This window comes from Labeo rohita, chromosome 5, assembly GCF_022985175.1.
Source record: "Labeo rohita strain BAU-BD-2019 chromosome 5, IGBB_LRoh.1.0, whole genome shotgun sequence".
In the NCBI taxonomy this organism is placed as follows: domain Eukaryota; kingdom Metazoa; phylum Chordata; class Actinopteri; order Cypriniformes; family Cyprinidae; genus Labeo; species Labeo rohita.
The window spans coordinates 13,973,235-13,994,135 of NC_066873.1; the positions used below are offsets into that span (position 1 = coordinate 13,973,235).

Genomic DNA, 20,901 nt, shown 5'->3' on the forward strand with positions numbered 1-20,901 from the left:
AAAAACTGACCCTTATGACTGGTTTTGTGGTCCAGGGTCACATATTGCTTTGAGAATCAAAACCACATCTCTAATGAGACTGGTTTAGTTTAATGGGGATTAAAAAAATAAGGAGTGGGTAGATTTTTATCATTGTAGTGTGGTTGTGTTCACACACTGCTAACACACATTTATGTCCATTTTGCATAATAGGTGGTTCAGAGGTCTGTTATTATTAATGTTTGTGTATTTTCATTGTTCTTTTGTTGTGTACTATTATATTTTAACTTTCAATGCAAGTTCATTTTGAATACATTTAGTTAAAATTTAACCTGAAGAAATCCCTGTGTTGTTTTTTGACCTGTTTCAACACACCCGTGATCAGAAACTCTGCCCTCTTACAACACTCACCAGGAAGAGACTGATGTGTTATTTTTCCTTTCTGTCATACTGACACTCTTCTTTACCAAAAAAACAAGGATTAATTAGTAATCAGTGGAGAACAAAGAGAAACACTTTCAAAAGGGATTTTTGTGAAGTTTGTTTCTGAACTGACAGAAGATCTTTGTGATTGTCGTGATTGCTCATTTTTTAACAGTCGTTCAGAAAGTGAATGTAAAGTTCATACTGCTGGAGCTCAAACAGTGAAAATGGCTTCACAATCTGAGGATGATTATATTTGTCCCGTATGTCATGAAATCTTCAATAATCCTGTTTTTTTGTCATGTAGTCACAGTGTCTGTAAAGAGTGTCTTCAACAGTTCTGGAGAACTAAGAAAACTCAGGAGTGTCCTGTCTGCAGAAGAAGATCCTCAAAACATAATCCTCCAGTTAATCTTGCATTAAAGAACTTGTGTGATTCGTTCTTGAAGGAGAGAAATGAAAGGTGTTCATCAGGATCCGAGGAGCTCTGCAGTTTACACAGTGAGAAACTCAAACTGTTCTGTCTGGAGGACAAACAGGCAGTGTGTTTAGTGTGCAGAGATTCACATCAACATGACAATCATAAATTTAGACCCATCAGTGAAGTGGTTATATCGTATAAGGTAAGACAAATGACTTTTTCAATTTCATGTTGTTGAAAAAGTCCTTCTTAAGTGCTGATTTGATTGAACAGGCCTGCAGTAATTAGGCTGAACCCCATATTTCATAGATTTGGGGAATTAGTAATTATGAGGGCAACACAGGCACAGTTGATATTAAATAACGTTTTTGCTTCTTTAAAAAACCTGTCCTTTACAAATTGTCGTTTATAAATTGCACTATGTATTTAGTCAGGTTGCTTTTGTTTTATGGCAGGTTTTAATTTCTGAATCAGTTTAGAATGAGATGTACACAAAAACAGCAAATTTTGCACTGCATCATATGGTCATATAACTGTTTTCTTGTTTTCTCTTCACTGTAATCTGGTGTTTTATGTATTTTTATTTTGTTCAATTCTAGGAGGAGCTCAAAACAGCACTGAAATCATTACAAGAGAAACTGAAATGCAATAAAAACATCAAAGGAGAGTTTGAGAAAACTCAGGGTGACATCAAGGTGAGGAAATGGGATCGAGTGATTTTTATTGCAGCTGTAGGATCAACATATACAGTTATGATCTGATATGTTTAATATAATTAATTCCAGTTGATCATTCTTCTGGATCCGTTATATGTCAGTATCCGAGCTTATCGCTGATATTAATGATGTGACTGTGTCAATTCATGTGTTAATTGAAGTGAATGTGATTTGATTTCAGTCTCAAGCTGAGCACACAGAGCGTCAGATTAAACAGCAGTTTGAGAAGCTTCATCAGTTTCTCAGAGATGAAGAAGAAGCTACAATCACTGCACTGAGGAAGGAAGAGGAGCAGAAGACGCAAATGGTGAAGGATAAGCTGGAGGATATGAACAGACACATCTCTGCTCTTTCATGCACAATCAAAGACATGGAGAAGACGATGAAAGCCAATGACGTCTGCTTTCTAAAGGTCTGAGTCCAGACTGTTGATTGATTGATAGATTGATTGATTCATGATTGATTGAGTTCTTGATGATAAGTGGTGTGTTTGTTCTGCAGGAGTTTCCTGTCTCAATGAAAAGGTGAGTGATCTGCTGGTGTCTCTCTGCTTCTGATCCAAAGCCACTGCATTTCTGACTCCTGAATGTTCTTCCAGGGTCCAGATCTCACAGCCGGATCCACAGATGCCTTCTGAAGCTTTGATTCATGTGGCATGTTACTTGGACAACCTGCCGTTCAGAGTCTGGAAGAAGATGGAGGACATTGTCCCAGACAGTGAGTCTGCAGAAGATCTGAGATCACACACAAACACAATGTCATCTAACAGGAGAGGGGCACAATAAACATAAAATTTCTTATGAGCAATTTTTAAAGGGGACACAGATATTACAGCCAAAATTGCACTTGTAAGGATAGGTATGTGTACACAGCATGCATATGGTGACCATGTTTAAATATGAGTTAGGTTCATAGATTCACCACAGAGTCATATTATAATTATTAAATTATTTTGTCCCTGCTGAAAAAACAGCTAAAACCAGCCAACCAGCCTAGGTCATCCAGCCTGGTCTTAGCTGGTCATTAGGCTGGATTTAGAGGGGGCTTTCTTTAGCTGGTCAGGATGGGAGACAAGCTAGAATGACCAGCTAAAACCAGCCTGACCAGCCTAGCCAGGCTGGGAGACCAGCTAAAGCCAGTTACTTAGCTTAGGCTGGTTTTAGCTGGGGGGTTTTTTTCAGCAGGGGTGTCCTCCACATAGTATTTTAGGTTCCCCTTCAGGAACTCGAGCTGCGTCTACAAACGCTTGGGGAACGCCTTCAGCATAAGCACGCTCTGAATCACGTGTAATCAATCCAATAGAGAAGCGAGACGTCATGGGCGGGTGACGTCACGGACCAGGAAGCTATAAAGCACGTGTGCCGGAACCGGCATTCAGCTTCTTTCATTCAGTGAAGTGCTCTGTGTGTGTCCTGTCGTGTCTGTTTTTTGGTGGTAGTTCGCACAACTTTTATTTGAGACACAATGTCTGATAGTAAGAAAGCGAGTGAGAAAAAGCATTATAAAAGCAAGCCACGTTACAAGCAGTGTGTTCCTCCCTGCTCACGTTACATCCCGAGCGGGGATACACACAGCATGTGCGTGGTTTGCTTGGGAGCGGATCACGCAGAGTCGGCTCTCGAGGGGGCCGACTGCCCGCATTGCGAGCGGCTTCCCCTGCGTGCTCTCCACTCCCGGAAGGCTCTCTTTACGGAGGGAGCCTTCACTAGCGTTCCCCGCAGGTCTGGCCCCACTCGTGGGGTTCGCAGTTGGATCTGCTGGAGGGAATGGAGACGGGTGATCCCCTATCCCCTTCCTCACCCGGTGGATCCAGGGCCCGTTCTCAGGGTTCGGAAGCCCGCTCTGCGGTTTCTTCCCCCCCGAGAACGGCCTCAACGCTCCGTATTTCTTCCTCTGAGGAGGTTGATTTAGAGAGTGTTGAGGACGCCCCACACTTGCCACAGTATGAGGAGCTGTTGGAGGTGGTGACTCGTGCGGTAGCCAAGCTTAACATCGATTGGCCCGCCGAGAAACAAGCCGAACCGCAGCGGAGCAAATTAGACGAATGCTTTCTGCGTAATAGGCCACCTTCTTCGCACCGGAGCTTGCCGTTCTTCCCCGATCTCCACACCGAGGTGTCGAGATCGTGGGCTAGACCATTCTCGGCCCGTCTCTTTGTCCCTGCCTCCGATTATTATGGCAATGTGGTGGGGACAACAGAGCGCGGTTACAGAGCGATCCCTCGGGTAGAACAGACACTTGCCAGCTATCTGTCTCCCGAAGTGGCATCATCTCTGAAAGCTCCGGCCTTACCCACTTAGCCTCTGCGTACTACATCATCTTTAGTGGGTAAGGGGTACTCGGCAGCAGGTCAGGCCGGTGCTTGTCTGCACACTATGGCTGTGTTGCAGGCATACCAGGCTGACCTACTAAAATAGCTAGATGAGAGCGACGAGATTAGCAAAGATAACATCGCTGAGTTGAGGAGAGATGCTGATTTGTCTCTCCGCGCCACCAAAGAGACCGCTCGCGCCATTGGTCGGTCTATGGCAGCTATGGTGGCAGTGAAGAGACATCTTTGGTTGACCCTGTCAGATATGAAGGAGAAAGACAGGGTCTTCCTCCTTGACGCCCCGCTTGCGCCTTCTGGCCTGTTCGGCGACGCCGTCAATTCCGTGGTCGACAGGTACCAGGAGGCTCGTAAACAAGCGGCGGCGTTTCAGCGGTTTCTCCCTCGTCGCGTCCTAGCTCTTGGGGCTGCTGGGCGGGAGCAGCCCCAGCCGAGTACTAGCTCCTCATACAGGGCAGTACAGAAGCAGAGCGTCGCCTCTCGGGCTCCTCCGCAGCGGGACCGAGAGCAGCGGCGCTCGAAGTCGGGGGCTTCTAAGCCGAGGCCCGACCTGAGGGTTGTGCTCCAGGCAAAGAAGTCCTCGACGAAGCGGTCCTGACAATTATGCAGGACCGCTGAGGGCAGCCCCTGCTGGGGAGGGGCGGGGTGTACCGCAGTCCACGGTGCCCGTCTCTCCTCAGTGCCCTCAGGAGACCATTATGCGCACCCTGCCAGTGTTCCAGGACGCAGTGGTCTCCGGCGAGCCTACACCTCAGTTTCTTCCGCCCGGCAACGTAGTGGGGCTGGGGTGCTCGCCACCCCTGCGGGGGTCTCTAAAACAGTTAGTTCGGTTAGTTCCTGGCGGTGTGCCGTTACAGGACACTGAGCTAGCAGTTCACTCAAATCCAGAGGCCGGTCTCAAGAGATTGGTTCCCCTAGTAGATTATTTGGCAGCGTGGAAGCTACTGCCAAATGTATCTGCATGGGTCCTGCGCACTGTAGAGTGAGGTTACCGCATTCAATTCGGCGCCCCGCCGCCACCATTCAACGGGGTCTTTCCCACTGTGGTGAGCCCCGAGCAGGGTCTGGTAATGGAACAAGAAGTAGAAACTTTGCTGAGGAAGGAGGCCATCGAGGTGGTCTCTCCTCAAGACAGAGAGACTGGGTTCTACAGCCGGTATTTCATTGTTCCGAAGAAGGTTGGGGGTCTGCGTCCCATTTTAGATCTAAGACAACTGAATCGCTCAGTTATGAGATTGAAGTTCAAGATGTTGACTATCAGTCAAGTAGTGTCACAAATCAGGTCTGAGGACTGGTTTGTGACGATAGATCTGAAAGACGCTTACTTTCATGTCTCCATCCTTCCTCAACACAGGAAGTTCCTGAGGTTTGCTTTCAGGGGCGAAGCATACCAATATCGGGTTCTTCCGTTCGGCCTAGCACTCTCCCCCCGCACTTTCACAAAGTGTGTGGATGCTGCTCTGGCTCCGCTGCGACTCCGGGGCATCCGCATACTCAATTACATCGACGATTGGTTGATTCTAGCTTAATCAGAGCAAATGGTGGTTCAACATCGAGATGTTGTTCTGGATCACATGAAAGAGCTGGGGTTGAGACTAAACGGCAAAAAGAGTGTGCTATCTCCATCACAGAGAACCACTTATCTAGGCGTGGGGTGGGATTTGACCACGATGCAGGCACGTTTGTCACCTGCTCGGATCGAGTCGATCCTCACTGCAGTCACGAGAGTGAAAGAAGGCCGGTCATTCACTGTAAAGCAGTTCCAGCGACTGCTGGGTCTGATGGCAGCTGCGTCCAACGTGATACCTTTTGGCCTGCTGTACTTGAGACCCCTACAGTGGTGGCTCAGGACCAAGGGGTTCTCCCCGAGGGGAAACCCGTTCCGCACGATCAAGGTCATGCGGCGAGGCCTCTGTGCCTTAGAAATGTCGAAGAAGCCTTGGTTCCTGTCTCAGGGCCCTTGTCGCCGTGTAATGCTAGCGACGGATGCGTCTCTCACCGGATGGGGTGCGGTCATGAATGGCCACCCCGCCCGTGGTCTGTGGAGCAGTCGCCATCTCACTTGGCACATCAACTGCCTGGAGATGCTGGCCGTGTTTCGAGCATTGAAACACTTCCTCCCGGACCTAATAGGCCGCCATGTGTTGGTCCGCACCGACAACACAGCGGTGGTCTATTACATCAACCACCAGGGAGGTCTGCGTTCGCGCCCCTTATACAAGCTGGCGCACCAGATCCTTGTGTGGTCCCAGGACAAACTCCTCTCACTGAGAGCAGTTCACGTTCCTGGCAACCTCAACATGGGAGCAGACATCCTGTCGAGGCAGGGGCAGAGGGCCGGGGAATGGATGCTTCACCCCGAGGTGGTGAAGCAGATTTGGAGAGTTTTGGGCCAGGCTCAGGTGGACCTCTTCGCTACTCAGGAGAATGCGCAATGTCCCCACTGGTTCTCTCTGACTCATCCAGCTCCCCTGGCCGAGGCTTCGTCTGTACGCTTTTCCCCCGATTGCTCTGCTCCCGGGAGTTCTGGAGAGGGTGCGCCGGGACGGGGTCCGTCTTCTTCTAGTAGCCCCGTACTGGCCGTCTCGAGCATGGTTCGCGGACCTAATTTCCCTCCTCGACGGCTCTCCTTGGGAGATTCCCGTCAGGAGAGATCTCCTCTCACAAGCGGGAGGCAACATCCTCCACCCTCGCCCGGAGCTGTGGAAGTTATGGGTGTGGCCCCTGAGGGGGCACACCTTGTAGCTTCCGGTCTCTCAACCGAGGTTGTTGAGACCATCCTCCAATCCAGAGCTCCCTCTATGAGGAAACTGTATGCCTTGAAGTGGAAGCTTTTCACTTCATGGTGTAGAGACCACCAGCAAAACCCAGTTAACTGCCCGGTTGGTACAGTGCTGGAGTTTCTGCGGGATCGGCTCTCTACAGGGTTAGCCCACTCCACCTTGAAGGTCTACGTGGCGGCTATTTCGGCCTACCACGCCCCTCTCGGTGGCATTTCAGTGGGGAAGGACCCCCTGGTTACACGTTTCCTCCACGGTGCACTGAGGCTGAGGCCTCCAGTACGACCTCGGGTCCCTACGTGGGACCTTGCTGTGGTGCTAGAGGCTCTTTGTAGGCCTCTCTTCGAGCCTATCGAAGAGTCCTCTGACTACTTTCTGTCAATTAAGACAGCCCTTTTGTTAGCACTTATGTCGCTAAAGAGAGTAGGAGATCTTCAGGCCCTTTCTGTGGCCCCTTCCCATTTAGAGTTTGCCCCTGGCATGGCAAAAGCTTTTCTTTACCCCAAAACGGGGTATGTTCCGAAGGTCCCCTCCTCAGCACCACGGCCCATCGTGCTTCAGGCCTTTTGCCCTCCCCCCTTCCGGGAGCCGGACAAGCAGAAGCTTAATTGTGTGTGTCCAGTTCGAGCACTGGACACATACGTCCACAGAGCTGCCCTGTGGAGAAAGTCTGACCGGTTGTTTGTCTGTTTTGGCCCTCCTAAGAGAGGTTTGCCTGCTTCCAAGCAAACCATTAGCCGCTGGATTGTGGATGCGATATCTCAAGCTTATGATTCTTCAGGCCTTCCCTCACCTTTGGGGGTCAAAGCCCACTCTACCCGAAGTATCTCGGCCTCCAAGGCCTTCTTTGCAGGTGTCCCTATTCAGGACATTTGTAACGCTCCGGGTTGGTCCTCGCCCCTAACCTTCGTCAGGTTCTATGAGTTAGACCTCCGAGCCGCTCCTGGCTCTTCTGTCCTTCTGGCCTAGCACACACACTGGGCAGGGACTTGGAATTATGGGGGCGTGGGTATATCGTTCCCCAAGCGTTTGTAGACGCAGCTCGAGTTCCTGAAGGGGAACGTCTCAGGTTACGACTGTAACCCCGGTTCCCCGAAGGGAACGAGATGCTGTGTCTCGGGCCATACTTCCTGCATCCCTGCGAGTGTTCGCTTCTTCCTTAAGCTGAATGCCGGTTCCGGCGCACATGCTTTATAGCTTCCTGGTCCGTGACGTCACCCGCCCATGACGTCTCGCTTCTCTATTGGATTGATTACGCATGTGATTCAGAGCGTGCTTACGCTGAAGGCGTTCCCCAAGCGTTTGTAGACGCAGCGTCTCGTTCCCTTCGGGGAACCGGGGTTACAGTCGTAACCTGAGACGTTTTCGTCCGGGACTGAGGACGTTTCTTATTTAGACATTCAAACGCAGCAAGCCCACTGATCTGCCACTTAAGATCATATTGAGCAAAACCCAACACATTGGTAGATCTTCAATATTAGCCTAATGTTATTTCACACACAGGCTTATCACAGTTATGTTTGTCGTAGTGGGTCACTTACTATACAAAAAGCTACGGTATTTTTATTTTAGATTTTTTGTTTCATGCCTAACAATATCCCTTTGCTGTTATAAATTCATTGTAAAAAAAAAAAAAAAAGTAACAAACCAAAAGTTTGTCAGTTTTAGCAGCAGTGATGCTGTACATTAGTATAGTAATTTAAGGTAAGTGATTGTGCAATATGTTTTTTGTTTTTATACAGTGTCAGAAAGACGACTCGTGCTGCTGGGTAGAACTGGTGCTGGCGGAAGTGCAGCTGGAAACACAATACTGGGACAGAAAGTCTTCAGATTTGGGCCAAGTTCGATGACAGTAACCAATGAATGTACAGCTGCTCACGCCACTGTTTCAGACAGGAAGGTGTGTGTAGTTGATACTCCTCCATTCTTTCACACAAGACTTAGTAATGAGGAGATAATGAAAGAAATAGCGAGAAGTGTTTATTTATCCAGTCCTGGACCTCACGCTTTTCTCATTGTGGTCACAGCAGGTCTGGCATTCAGAAAGGAGGATCAGGAAACTATTTCATTGATTGAGATGATGTTTGGTCAGGAGGTGTTAAAATACTCCATTATTCTCTTCACTTATGGAGATGATTTAGATGACAAGCCAATAGAGGAGGTTATTGAGGAGTACAGTAATACAAAGCAACTAGTTAATCAGTGTGGAGGCAGATATCATGTCTTCAACAACAGAGATCGAAATAACAGAGAGCAGGTGAATGATCTACTGCAGAAGATTGACACAATGGTAAAGCAGAATAGAGGAGGAGGACATTACAGTAAGCAGATGTTTGAAAATGCTCAGAAAGGAAAGGAAAAAACAACAAAGTCAAGAAAGTGTTGATGCTCCTGGATTCTTTGACACACAGATGAGTTAATGACAGAGATAATGAGAAGTGTTTATTTATCTAGTCTTGGACTGCACACTTTTCTGTTGTTTGGTCCATCATTCTCTTCACTCACAGAGATCAGCTGGAAGAGCCCATAGAGACACTAGAGGAGTGGAGGCAGATTTCATGTCTTCAAAATTAGAGATCATACTGTAACTGCATATCTGATGAAAATATGATTGGTGCTTGTGTGGCTATAAACTCAAATGCTTGTGTGGCTATAAACACATATAAAAAGTTATATTGGCAGTGATTTACAGTTTGGGATTGCAGGAAAGCCAATCTCTAAATCAGTACAATGTTCTGCTGCTGAGATATGTCCACGTATTCTGTATAAAACTCTGCTGTTCTCCAGAAGAGCTGGAAATTAACATTCAGCTGATGCAGCACAAGTGCACTGAACTCTAAGGGAGAATATTAAATATAAATGTAGATTATGTTCATAATAATCCTAACCCTAACCAAATAGCAAGTACATGTAGTTAATTGATATTACTTGGTACTTCAAAGTAAGTAAGCCCTTAAATATTCTGTTTGCTTGGACTTTCTGCCTCCTTCGTGTTTCTCACCCTAACAACCTGTTACAGCTGGTGAGGAAATTTCTACACCGATTAATAAACTTGGTGATAACACTGGTGTTACAGATTACACTGCATAATTTACAAGAAAATATATTTGTCGTGACACTTAGGATCTTTAATGTTAGATCTTTTACACAACACAAGAACAGTAAAATAGTACAACGACAAGTTTGCTGAAATCAAACATATAACTAATTAACAAAATTAATAAGACCGATGACATTATATACTCAAGCTGTTACAAATAAATGAAAGCTCTTTTCGATTTCCTTACTTTAAAACCTTTAAAATATTGACACTTATGTAAAAAATTATAGTCTGCCTCGACCCAGATTCCACTTCACAATATATGTTTAATCATGCTCATTTCCCAAAATGGCTTAATTATTATAGAGAAGAAGAAAGTCAACAGTTATGTTGTTTCTAGACAATTTAGGATGATTACATCCTGAGCAAATGGTGACCCATTGTAGCATGGAAGCGGGTGTGGGACACTGAGAACCATCTCAGACAAAGAGGTGTTAGAACATGATTAACATACAGACCACAGCTGTTATGAAAGGAGCAACTTCATTTACATTAAGAGTAGTAAACTTTAACTGTATAAAAGGTTTGAGCTAAGGATGTTCTGGGTTCATTCTGAGTCCGTTGAAACCAAGGTACAACATGTACTTTGCCACTGCTATGCTGCAATAAACATCTTCATCAAGATCTTCTACGTCCTCCTCACTTTTTCTTACACTGGCGAGCCAGCCAGGAGAATTTTCCAAAAGAAAAAAAGCAATGAAAGGTAAGAAAAGCAGTTTCTTTTTTTTGCTGGTTTTTGTCAGGAAAACACCCTCATTTAAAAAAAAATCTAGAAAAGAAAATTTTAAGGACAGAAGAGAATTTGGTTTAGTCAGTATTAGCAGGAGAAGTGCTTAAACCTGTTCTGTACAAATTCTGTTTAAGATTCTAACGAAACTGAATCAGTCTGATGCAGTGTGGCTGCAGAGTTGTACTGGAATTGTGGTTTCTAAAGTAACTGAAGCAAAGTGCTTAAGTCAAAGTTTCTAAAGTAACTGAAACTTGTTGTTGGTCTGTTATAATTCTGTTAGGATTCTAAAGTAATTGAATCAGCCCGACACAGTGTGGTAGCAGAGTTGTATTAGAGCTATTGTTTCTAAAGTAACTGAAACAGATGTGTAAGTTTCTAACGTAATTGAAACGGAGAGAGTTGTTGTGATAATTCTGATGAATTTCTAAAGTAACTGAAACGACCCAACGCAGTGTGGTCACAGAATTATTTCATAACTGTTGTGTGTTTTAGTGTAGTGAGTCCGACGCACTGTGACTCTGTGAAGTTTAAAGCCCAAAAAGCAGCATTGATTTGCCCGACGTACTGTGGCTAAGTAAACTGTTTTAAAAATATAACCTAAAACCCGAAGTAGTGTGGTTTTGTCCGACGTACTGTGATAGTGCTATATTTTTAACAGTTTGGTGTAGTAAAGTGTAAGGCCCGACGGAATGTGGCCATGTCCGAAGAAGTAAAAATTTTGTTAGAAGCCGACGTAGTGTGGCTGTTTTATTCGTTTGCATCCAAAGCAAAGGAGCTGTGAATAGTTAGACTAACAGGTATCTTAAAGTAACTAGATAATGTTCAGTCAGTGAAGAAATAAAGCCTATTGAATTGCTGAAGACAATTTAATAAGATTTTTAAAATGGAAGAAATGATTGTTAAATACATTGCTAAACATGGCACTCAAGGAATGTTTGATGGAATAGAGAAGATTGTTGATAAACCATATGAATGGGCTATCTCTAAATTTGAAAACTATCCAAAAATGCCTAGGAATAAAAAAGGAAACATTGCCAATGCACTTCAGGCTGTTCTTGCATCGTACAAAGTAACTAAGAGGAGAGTAGATGAGCTAGAGGCTGAAAATGAACGACTCAGTTTCGTAATAATATCTACTAAAAATTACCATGCAAGTGAAACAATATGGAAAGAAGAAAAGATTAGGATGCAGAGTGAGATCACACGTCTTAGAACTAATAATAACATGCTTAAATCCTCTGTAGAAGCATTGTCCAATGATCTGGAGGAAGCAAAGGTTGCTTGTCAGTTTACGATAAAGAATGGCTTAACTAAGAAACACAGCAGTAAACCACCATTAGGAGTCACACTGTGTAACCCAATTCCAGAAATGTTAGATTTGCAGGAAGATGAGAGTTGGGAAAGAGATTCTGAGTCAATCAGTGATTACTACATTTTAAATGCATCAGTTTGCTACAGGAGGCCTTCATTCACCCCCGCCCCCCCCACCACCCCACACCTCCGGAGCCATGTGAGGCACTTTTTATTATGGATGGATGCCCTTTATTTGGACTTGTTTTGGACTGATGAAGAGAAACATCAACCTATTGCCATTCTAAAGCTTAGACGTCCCAGGATCATTTTTAATATAACTCCGATTGGATTTGAAAAAAGGAAGTCATATACACCTAGGATGCCTAGAGGGTGAGTAAATAATGGGCTAATTTTCAGTTTTTGGTGAGCTTTCCCTTTAACAATAAGGCTAGGCGGGGCTGAAGCACTGGGGCCGAGCAAAGAGGGGGCCTGTGGTTGTTCGTGAAGTAGATTGACAGGCCATCAGACAAGCCCCACCAGGCCGCCACTTATTAGCACTGTTTTTTTATTGGAGCTTTGCGATAAATGTCATGCGTTACTATTGGCAAACAAAACATCACATTCGAATTTGGTTTTCAAATCAAATGCATTTATTCTATATTTAACTGTTGAACCACTTGCACATAGGCCTATGAGCTGATTGCTATACCTTATTAGGGTGTCCACATCCACCATTCACTTCCAATCTCTCACTAGTCTAGTCTGGAAATGGTCACGCAAAGAAGTCTTCAAAAGGTAAAAATGTCATCTATTAAAAAAAAAATGTGAGAGTGGGGCTCAAAAAAGAAAAACAAAAAATGAAAAGACAAACAACAGAGGAAACATGAGTAACTCAGTAAAATACCAAAGCTATCAGGTTATTAAAGCCGGTGATGGAGTGGATGAGCAGCAAGAGGACCAGAGGCTTGTACCATGATGAAACTCAGGGTTACAGGATTAATTTTGAGTTGACAAAACCAAACCAGTCCAATCAGACTTTGTTGGTACCATAATGCTGAATCTAAGTTTAAAAGTTTGAAAAAATATGAAGAATTTAAGCACACTTATACAGCAAGATGATACGATCTATCCATGAAAGAGGACAACTTAAAGAAAACATCTTGCCATATTAGTACAAGTAAAAGTTATTTTATATAGTTGATAATATGTAGGTATAAATAAAGACTGAACTGTCATTGCATCAAAAGTGTCATAAAGATGTCTGTTTTTGCAACACACAGTTTTGGGATAAAATGAGGGTATGGACATTGTGAACATGTCTTCATAATTCTTTATTCAAATGAGACACGGAAATGGCCAGAACACAAGAACTTTAGATATAAAGAATGCTGTCTGTTTCTGTGGTATCAATGATTTAATTTATACAACACTGACATCTTTGTTCTTTGGTGTTTGCTGGATTTTGGAGGTAATGTTTTATCATAAAAATATTCATATAAGAATATCCAGGGGAACCGCTACATGTATTGAGGGGGACCCGAGTCAGTATGCTGTTCAGTGGTCCCAGAAACCATAGTGGCGCCTCTGAGAATATCCACTTCAAGACCCTAAATTTACACATACAAAGAACAGATATTTCACAACCCCCTTTGGCAAGATAAGATGGCTCCTGAAAGTTTTGCTCAAAAACAGATATATTTCACAAGAATTTCATACAGAACTCTTTTTGGTCACAGCCACTGTAATAATTAGCTTACCATGATGTCAAAGCCGCTGCTCATGACAGACCCAATATAGTGGAAGATTCTAGTGCTCTCATTTTGACCAACAACTCCATATTACAACTCGGGTTTGCAGTGTTTCAAACTGCAACATTCAGCTTTGTACACGCACCTCGACAAAGACATACAAAAATGAGTAATTATGAAACACACTGTGTCAAACAATTACTTCTGCAGTCAGATAGGGCTTATGAAATTGCATATATGTACTTAATGATGGAATGATACAAAGCACTTTTAACACCATGTCCACTATAATAATATAATTCTTGTGCCTTTAAAGTTCAAATATTTGTACAAATAAGGCATACTACACAAGAAAGGATTAAAAAAAAACGTTTGGCTGAAAAAAAAAAAGAGAGGAGAGATCATTTGAACTTTATCTTTTAAAAATGTGTACAAAAATATTCCCTTTCAAAGTATAAAAGGCACTTAAGTTAAAAACGGAAACAGAAATCTAACCACAGGAGTTAAATGCATGTGAATCCATGTACTGTCCCAAAACACCAAAAAATGAGAGATGGGAGGTAGACGTTTACATGTTACTTTTCAAGTCTGGATTCACCTCGACTCATATTTTGGCTATGAATGACAGCACATGTGTGTTTTATGTGTTGGCATCTGAGGCTTTTACAACAGACCTGCTGGTATACACAAGTACACACGATAATGAACCTGAATTGAATGATAAGAGTGACAGTAAACCTCACTTACCTAGAACAGCCAAACCGAAGATTCATTATTAAAAACAAAAATCTGTTCCATCTCTATTGCACTTTACAGAAAATATACATACACACATGTCCTTGTATAAATACACATGATCATGTATAACTATAGAATACACAATAAGTACTTCATTACAAATAAACGTCTTAATCGTTCCTTATAGCTTGTCCACGTGGATCACGTGCGGAAAAAACACAACTATGAATAAATTAAGACTTCTATTAGAGTTTAATAAGCACCTCTAAACCACATATCCAGGCCATGTTTTCAAACTGAAGAAACGCAGCTCTGAATAAGAAAGCATCTGTCATCCCGAGCTGCTCGTATAGGAAGTCTTGTTTTCTCCAAAGCTGCTCTAGATTCTCCTTTCCTCATGTTTAAAGGATGCAGTCCACACTTGAGAGGAGATGTAGAGTTTTTTTGTAATGCTGCTGATCGGGGTACTTAAGGCTTCCATTTTTGCTTTCTTTATAAAAAGCATACAGGGCCCACTTCAAGGTGGTAATGTGAGCCAGATTTTGTGCTGGGCAGGTTGTAGACCTCCATAATAGGCAGTAAGTTTGGGTCCTGTGTCTGGAAAATGAACTGTGTCTGATGCCATCGGCCATCTGTGATCTGAGAGGGCAGAAAAAATGGAAGCATTAGTTGTGATAATGAGGTATCCTAATAATGAAAGAAAAAAAAATTCGTAGAATTCTTAGAATTGCGAGATAGAAACATAAAGTCAGAACTGCAAGATATAACAACAGTTCTGACTTTTTTCTCAGAACTGCGTGATACACAGTAAACTCTCAATTGCGAGAAATAAAGTTAGAATTGCGAGAAAAACTTGCAATTCTGACTTTTTTTTCTTGCAAATGCGAGTTTGCATCTCGCAATTCTGATTTTTTAACTTACAATTGCCAGTTATTAAGTCAAAATTGCAAGATGTAATAAATTCTGACTTTTTTTCATCAGAATTGCAAGATAAAAACTCGCAATTCTGACTTTTTTACTCAGAATTGTGAGAAATAAACTCACAATTGCGAGTTATAAAGTTACAGTTGCGAGATATAATCACAGTTCTGACTTTTTTTCTCAGAATTACGTGATATACAGTAAACTCCCAACTGCGAGAAGTTCGAATTGCCAGATAAATACTTAAATTCTGACTTTTTTCTTGCAAATGCAAGTTTGCATCTCACAGTTCTGACTTTTTACCTCACAATTGCAAGTTATAAAGTCAAAATTGCAAGATATAATAAAAATTGACTTTTTCATCAGAATTACATAATAAAACTTGCAGTCCTGACTTTTTTCTCAGAATTTTGAGATATAAACTCACAGTTGCGAGTTATAAAATCAGAACTGCAAGACATAATCACAGTTCTGATTTTTTTCCTTAGAATTGTGTGATAAAAATACACAATTTTGACATTTGTTTTCAGAACTGAGATATAAACTGCCAACTGCGAGTCATAAAGTCATAATTGTGAGATATTATCACAATTCTGACTTTTTTTCCTTACAAATGTGAGTTTGTATCTTGCAGTTCTGATGTTTTTTCTTGCAATTCTGACTTTTTTCTCTGAATTATGAGATATAAACTTGCAATTGCAAGTTATAAAGTCAAATTCTGAGGAGAATAAAAGAATGTTCTCAGAATTGGGAGTTTGTATCTCCCAATTGTGTTATAAAGTTGTGTTATAAAGTTAGAATTGTGAGATATAAAATTGCAATTCTGACAAAAAAAAAGTCAGAATTGTAAGTTAATATATCGCAATTCTGCTTTATTTCTCAGATTTGCGAGTTTATGTCTCGCAATTCTGACTTTATAACTCGCAATTATGAATTTATATCATGCAATTCTGACTTAATTACTTAAACTGCAAGTTGATATCTCACAATTCTGACTTTATAACTTGCAATTGTGAATTTATATCTCACAAAAGTTATGTAAAAGTAAATATGACTTAATGCATACCCAGCAATCATCCTTTATCAGCTCAGGCTCGATGAATCCCCCATACTCGATTATCTGACCGTTCCAGGCTTTAAAGTACACCGCACTAGAGGACGGTGTTGTGGAGTCCCCTGCTGCCCAAACAGAGACATTCAGGCAGTGAATGGTGATGATCTGCACAGCTTCAGAGCTCAGGAGGTGGATGAAGTTCATCTGGATCAGACTCACTCCAATTGCCAACTTTAGGAAATAAATAACAACATAATTGATTAGAACAATGGAACCACATAAAGGAGAAGAAATGTTGACAGATTTTCACTTATGAGTGAACTGTTTTGTCAAACAAATGGAAACAATAGCAGAGTTTGCTGAATCAAGCCATTTCAATTCTATAGAAATCAGTCAGTGCAGTCCTGCTCATAATGTTGTTATTTGTCAGCTTTCCAGACCTTGGACACAGCGACTGGTTTAAGGCAGGTTTGACCTCCACTGGTGAAGTTGCAGGTCACTTCAATATTGTCAGAAGAGCAGCCCAGGTTGGGATCTATCCAATAAGTGCCTTTAATACAACACAAAACAAAAACAAAACGAATGAGTCCATTCCTATCATACGTGACAAACTGCAACTGGTTATTAGCTACCTTTACTGTATTACATAATTGGTGGTGTTAATGTAGCTTTACTGATTGTTATAGAGCTAAAACAATAAAATTTCCAATGAAGACAATATACTATAAACGTCTCACCATCCTTCAACCTGTGCTCGCATTCAAAGAGATCTCTGCACATTCTGGCTGGATTCTCCTGCGTTCCCAGGGGATTCTTGATGCTGTGGATCAGAGTGCTGAGGTAGTGAAGAGTCTTAAAGATCTCGGTTCCCTGGTCCAACATTGGAAAGTCAGAATCTTCATACATCTGTGGATTGGAATGACTAACTGTGAGTGACTGAGGGATGATCATAATACATAAAACTTTTTTTTAGTGATGAGCTCTAAACATTACTTGGTACCCAGTGCTCCAGACAGCCCATAAAAGTTAAGCTACCAAAAAAAATTATTTAGAAATAATTTGAAAGTAGTAATTTAAATGATAAAAAATGAATAAATAAATATTGCCCAAGTCCTGACATAATGTTTGTTTCTGTTTGTTGCCTGTATAAAATTATTGTTTATGCATTTAAATTACATTTAAATGAACAGTAGTAGTGAAGATGCCACAGAACAGGCCAAGTTTACATATTTCAAACTTTACTGACACTTACCTCGGACCTTATAGTAGAGCGGGAATCCATAGCAATGTGTAAAGCAGCACCAAGGGCCTCATTTTCCTACGAGAAAACAGAGTATGAATATAAACAGTAATGAATATAAACTGAAGAGCAGAAATTGTTGAATAAAGTCATTTTTGATTTCTTCGCACATAAAAAGTTTTCTCGTAGCTTTATAACATTAAAGTTGAATCACATGGACTATTTTACAGATTTTACTACCTTTCTGGGTCGTTTGAAAAATGTTAGTTGCATTGCCGCCTATGCAGGGTCAGAAAACTTTTTAATAAAATATTAATTTGTGTTCTGAAGATAAATGAAGGTCTTACAGGTTTGAAATGAGGAGGGTGAGTAATTAATGACAGAACTGTCATTTTTGGGTGAACTATACCTATAATGTAGCACCATCTAGTGCTGTTTTTCAAGACTAGTCCTTGATGTACAGTACTCCACCTAGTGGTTTTCATGACAAAAATCATTGTTTGGTATTTTATCTGCTGTGTGTCTAATTAAGCAGCTTTAGGTCAGATATTTTCTTGAGACATTGGACCTGTCCCAATACTCACACTTGCAGTCTTGAGGCCGCATGTACAAGGCAGGAAGTATGTTCACAAGACTGTCCCAGATCTGATAAATGGCAAAGCTTGGGGCTCTTAATGCACACTAAATCCACACTATCCCTAAAACCTCTTCAGAGTATTTGAGGATAAGTGTATCCCATCATTCAACATGTTTAGGAACTCATGGCCTAAAAAGGTTTATATAAAAATAAATATTTATGCAAAAATTATATACAATTTGGTAGTAAATGTAAATGTAAAGTATAGCACATTTTATTGGTGCAAAGATGTATTTTGTAAAACATTTGCAACTGCTTTTTAGAATTTAATTAGAAACCACTAAACAGTTCTACACACACCTGTGGTCTTCATGATCACTTGAACACTTGTTGATCACAACAAAAAACTATGTAAATATGTAATGTAAGTGGAAAAGTGATAAAGTGAAAAGACCGTAAGTATGGGTATTGAGACCCATTTGTGTTTCTGTGTTTGTAGGTTGCAACCTGAAGAAGGCATTGTTTATACTCTTTTTAACATTTTATATAAATGAAATAGCCCGTTGAATATGGGCTTTCTAAAAATGTTTGCTTTAGATGTGTGCTTTAGTTCATAGTACATTGTAGCATCTGGAGCTTTGACATTTTCTGGCTCCGTCAAGAATATTTAGTGTCATGGACTTAAAATTCTATTGACAGAGATATACAAGGCATGCTTACATGAGGAAAAGATACACCAGGAATCCCCTATAAGCCAAAGAGAGATAAACAAACAGAAAGCATCGATTACAATGAGCTTCAGCTAACCATGACACATACCATTCACATGATTATTAAAATGCATTAAGACTACTTACTGGAGGTCCAGGTGGTCCACGAGGACCTGGAGGTCCCTAATAGAGGGTGAAAGCAACATTTTTATGTTGGTTAAATAGTACTACTTAAAGGAGAACTCCACTTCCAGAACAACAATTCACAAATAATTTACTCACCCCCTTGTCATCCAAGATGTTCATGTTTTTCTGTCTTTAGTCGTGAAGAAATTATAGTTTGAGGAAAGCATTTCAGGATTTTTCTCCATATAATAGACTTCATTGGTGCCCTGATTTTGAACTTCCAAAATGTAGTTTAAATGCAGCTTCAAAGGGCTCTAAACGATCCCAGTGTTTACAAAGCGAACACGCAAAGACTAAGAAAGTGCAAGTAAGTCAAACGCTGTTTACAAACAAAAAGGTACAACGAAGGATGATTCTGAGGTTGTAGAAGAAAATAAGATGGAGTTTTTCACCATACTCTACCTTTTTGAGCCGGAGTACACAGACGATGAGCTTACACGTTATTCGTAGCGTCATGGACGTGCATCCCAGAGCCTGTGCTATATGAGCTTTAGCGCTTAAAAAGTGTACAAATTTTTATTTTTCGAAAAAAATGACCAATTCTTTTGCTAGATAAGACCCTTCTTCCTCAGCATGGATCTTTTAGAGCCCTTTGAAGCTGCATTTAAACTACATTTTGGAAGTTCATAATCGGGGCACAGATGAAGTCCATTATATGGAGAAAAATCCTGAAATGTTTTTCTCAAAAACCATAATTTCTTTACGACTGAAGACAGAAAGACAAGAGCATGATGACAAGGGGGTGAGTACATTATTTGTAAATTGTTGTTCTGGAAGTGGACTTCCTTTAATTTACCTAAATGTAAAAGGGCTAATAACATTGGGGAACATACCCTGGGTCCCTGAGCACCCTGTTGAAAATAAAAGGAAAAACAACAAAATTAAGGAACCGTTTTCAACTAGACATGTTCTTGCTGCTAATCTGACTGTAGCTTAAACGTGTTTTAGGCTGAGTCTAATTCCACTCTTTGAGGTAAATCAGCACATCATGAACACAAATGATTCAAGTACCTCCCACACAGTTACAGAATTCCCAGTGCATTTTGGGAGCCTCTAAAGACTGAATGTTTGAGTGCACTTTTGACAATTTGACTCCCTGGGTAGTGCACTTACTACTAAGTGGATTGAGACAAACCACTACACTTCTATCACAGTAATATCACTGAATGGAGATGATAAGGCAGAAAGTTGAGCCGATGGAAGTCTAATATAAGAGCCATAGAATAGTAGAGGTTCAGCATTCCAAAATGATTCTTACCATTTCCCCTCTATTTCCTTTGTCTCCTTGTGGTCCCTAATACAAAGACAGGAAGAGGGGGTTATTTTTCAGAGTATGCACTCAATTAGAAACCACCAACAATGTGACTCAGATCATACGTACTGGGTTACCACTAGGCCCAATGATACCAACGGCTCCAATGGCTCCTTGCATACCCTTAAAAGAAGAAACACCTACAGTAGTTGCTGATCAAGAACTCTTCATCTGTCTATTTTGCGTTTTTAGGACAGTTCTCACAGTGGTACTTACCATTAAACCCTGAGGACCCTTTGGGCCCTGGATACCCACTGGGCCAAGGTCTCCAGGTGGCCCCTGTGAATGACAGAAACAATGTTTTGTCAAAACTGTTTGGCCTTAATATCATAATTTAGGAAATCATTACTTCACGCAGCGTTTGTTTCATTATACTGCCTGACTAGCTCTCTTAGAGCTGCTTAAAAAAGCTATTTTTCATCTTAAGCTACAGTGCTTGTACAGCTGTAACGAAAAGCCATCTTGCAATTCTTGGCTTGAAGGCTTAGCATTAAATGAGAAGTAAACAATAACTGCTTGTCTGATAAATTGGATTCTTCTGAGTCATATAAAATGCACTGTCTTTTCAGTTTACACTTCTCATTAATCATAAGACCAGTCACTGATATATTTTATGCAAGCATCATTAAATATTAATAAAGAGC

The 20,901-nt window shown here is 41.6% G+C and overlaps 2 protein-coding genes across 4 annotated transcripts in view; one reads left to right on the forward strand and one right to left on the reverse strand.

Moving 5' to 3' along the window:
- Window positions 1–385: 385 nt before the first annotated feature.
- Window positions 386–10,372, forward strand: irgf4 (immunity-related GTPase family, f4). Its single transcript, XM_051108792.1, has 6 exons — window positions 386–1,025; window positions 1,423–1,518; window positions 1,721–1,951; window positions 2,041–2,063; window positions 2,138–2,256; window positions 8,391–10,372. Exons 1-6 carry the CDS (start codon window positions 630–632, stop codon window positions 9,032–9,034), a joined length of 1,509 nt encoding a protein of 502 aa, XP_050964749.1. The 5' UTR covers window positions 386–629; the 3' UTR covers window positions 9,035–10,372.
- Window positions 10,373–13,898: 3,526 nt separating this feature from the next.
- The window catches only part of col27a1b (collagen, type XXVII, alpha 1b), a 103,783-nt gene continuing 96,780 nt past the window's right edge, over window positions 13,899–20,901 (reverse strand). For 2 of the 3 annotated variants that reach the window (XM_051110591.1, XM_051110592.1), the window contains exons 51-61: window positions 20,474–20,536; window positions 20,327–20,380; window positions 20,204–20,239; window positions 19,779–19,796; window positions 18,907–18,942; window positions 18,770–18,796; window positions 17,485–17,550; window positions 16,970–17,138; window positions 16,673–16,782; window positions 16,245–16,463; window positions 13,899–14,896 (exon numbers count right to left, since the gene is read on the reverse strand). In XM_051110591.1, coding sequence (XP_050966548.1) covers window positions 14,750–14,896; window positions 16,245–16,463; window positions 16,673–16,782; window positions 16,970–17,138; window positions 17,485–17,550; window positions 18,770–18,796; window positions 18,907–18,942; window positions 19,779–19,796; window positions 20,204–20,239; window positions 20,327–20,380; window positions 20,474–20,536 — 945 coding nt within the window. In that variant the 3' untranslated portion in view covers window positions 13,899–14,749. Of the gene's footprint in view, window positions 14,897–16,244; window positions 16,464–16,672; window positions 16,783–16,969; window positions 17,139–17,484; window positions 17,551–18,769; window positions 18,797–18,906; window positions 18,943–19,778; window positions 19,797–20,203; window positions 20,240–20,326; window positions 20,398–20,473; window positions 20,537–20,901 lie in introns of those variants that run through there. The other variant, XM_051110593.1, reaches the window with a different exon arrangement.

Coding starts and splice junctions, on each gene's coding strand:
- irgf4 (XM_051108792.1), top strand. CDS start 630: ATGGCTTCACAATCTGAGGATGATTATATTTGTCCCGTATGTCATGAA. Junction 1,026..1,422: donor AAGTGGTTATATCGTATAAG/GTAAGACAAATG, acceptor GTTCAATTCTAG/GAGGAGCTCAAAACAGCACT. Junction 1,519..1,720: donor AAACTCAGGGTGACATCAAG/GTGAGGAAATGG, acceptor ATTTGATTTCAG/TCTCAAGCTGAGCACACAGA.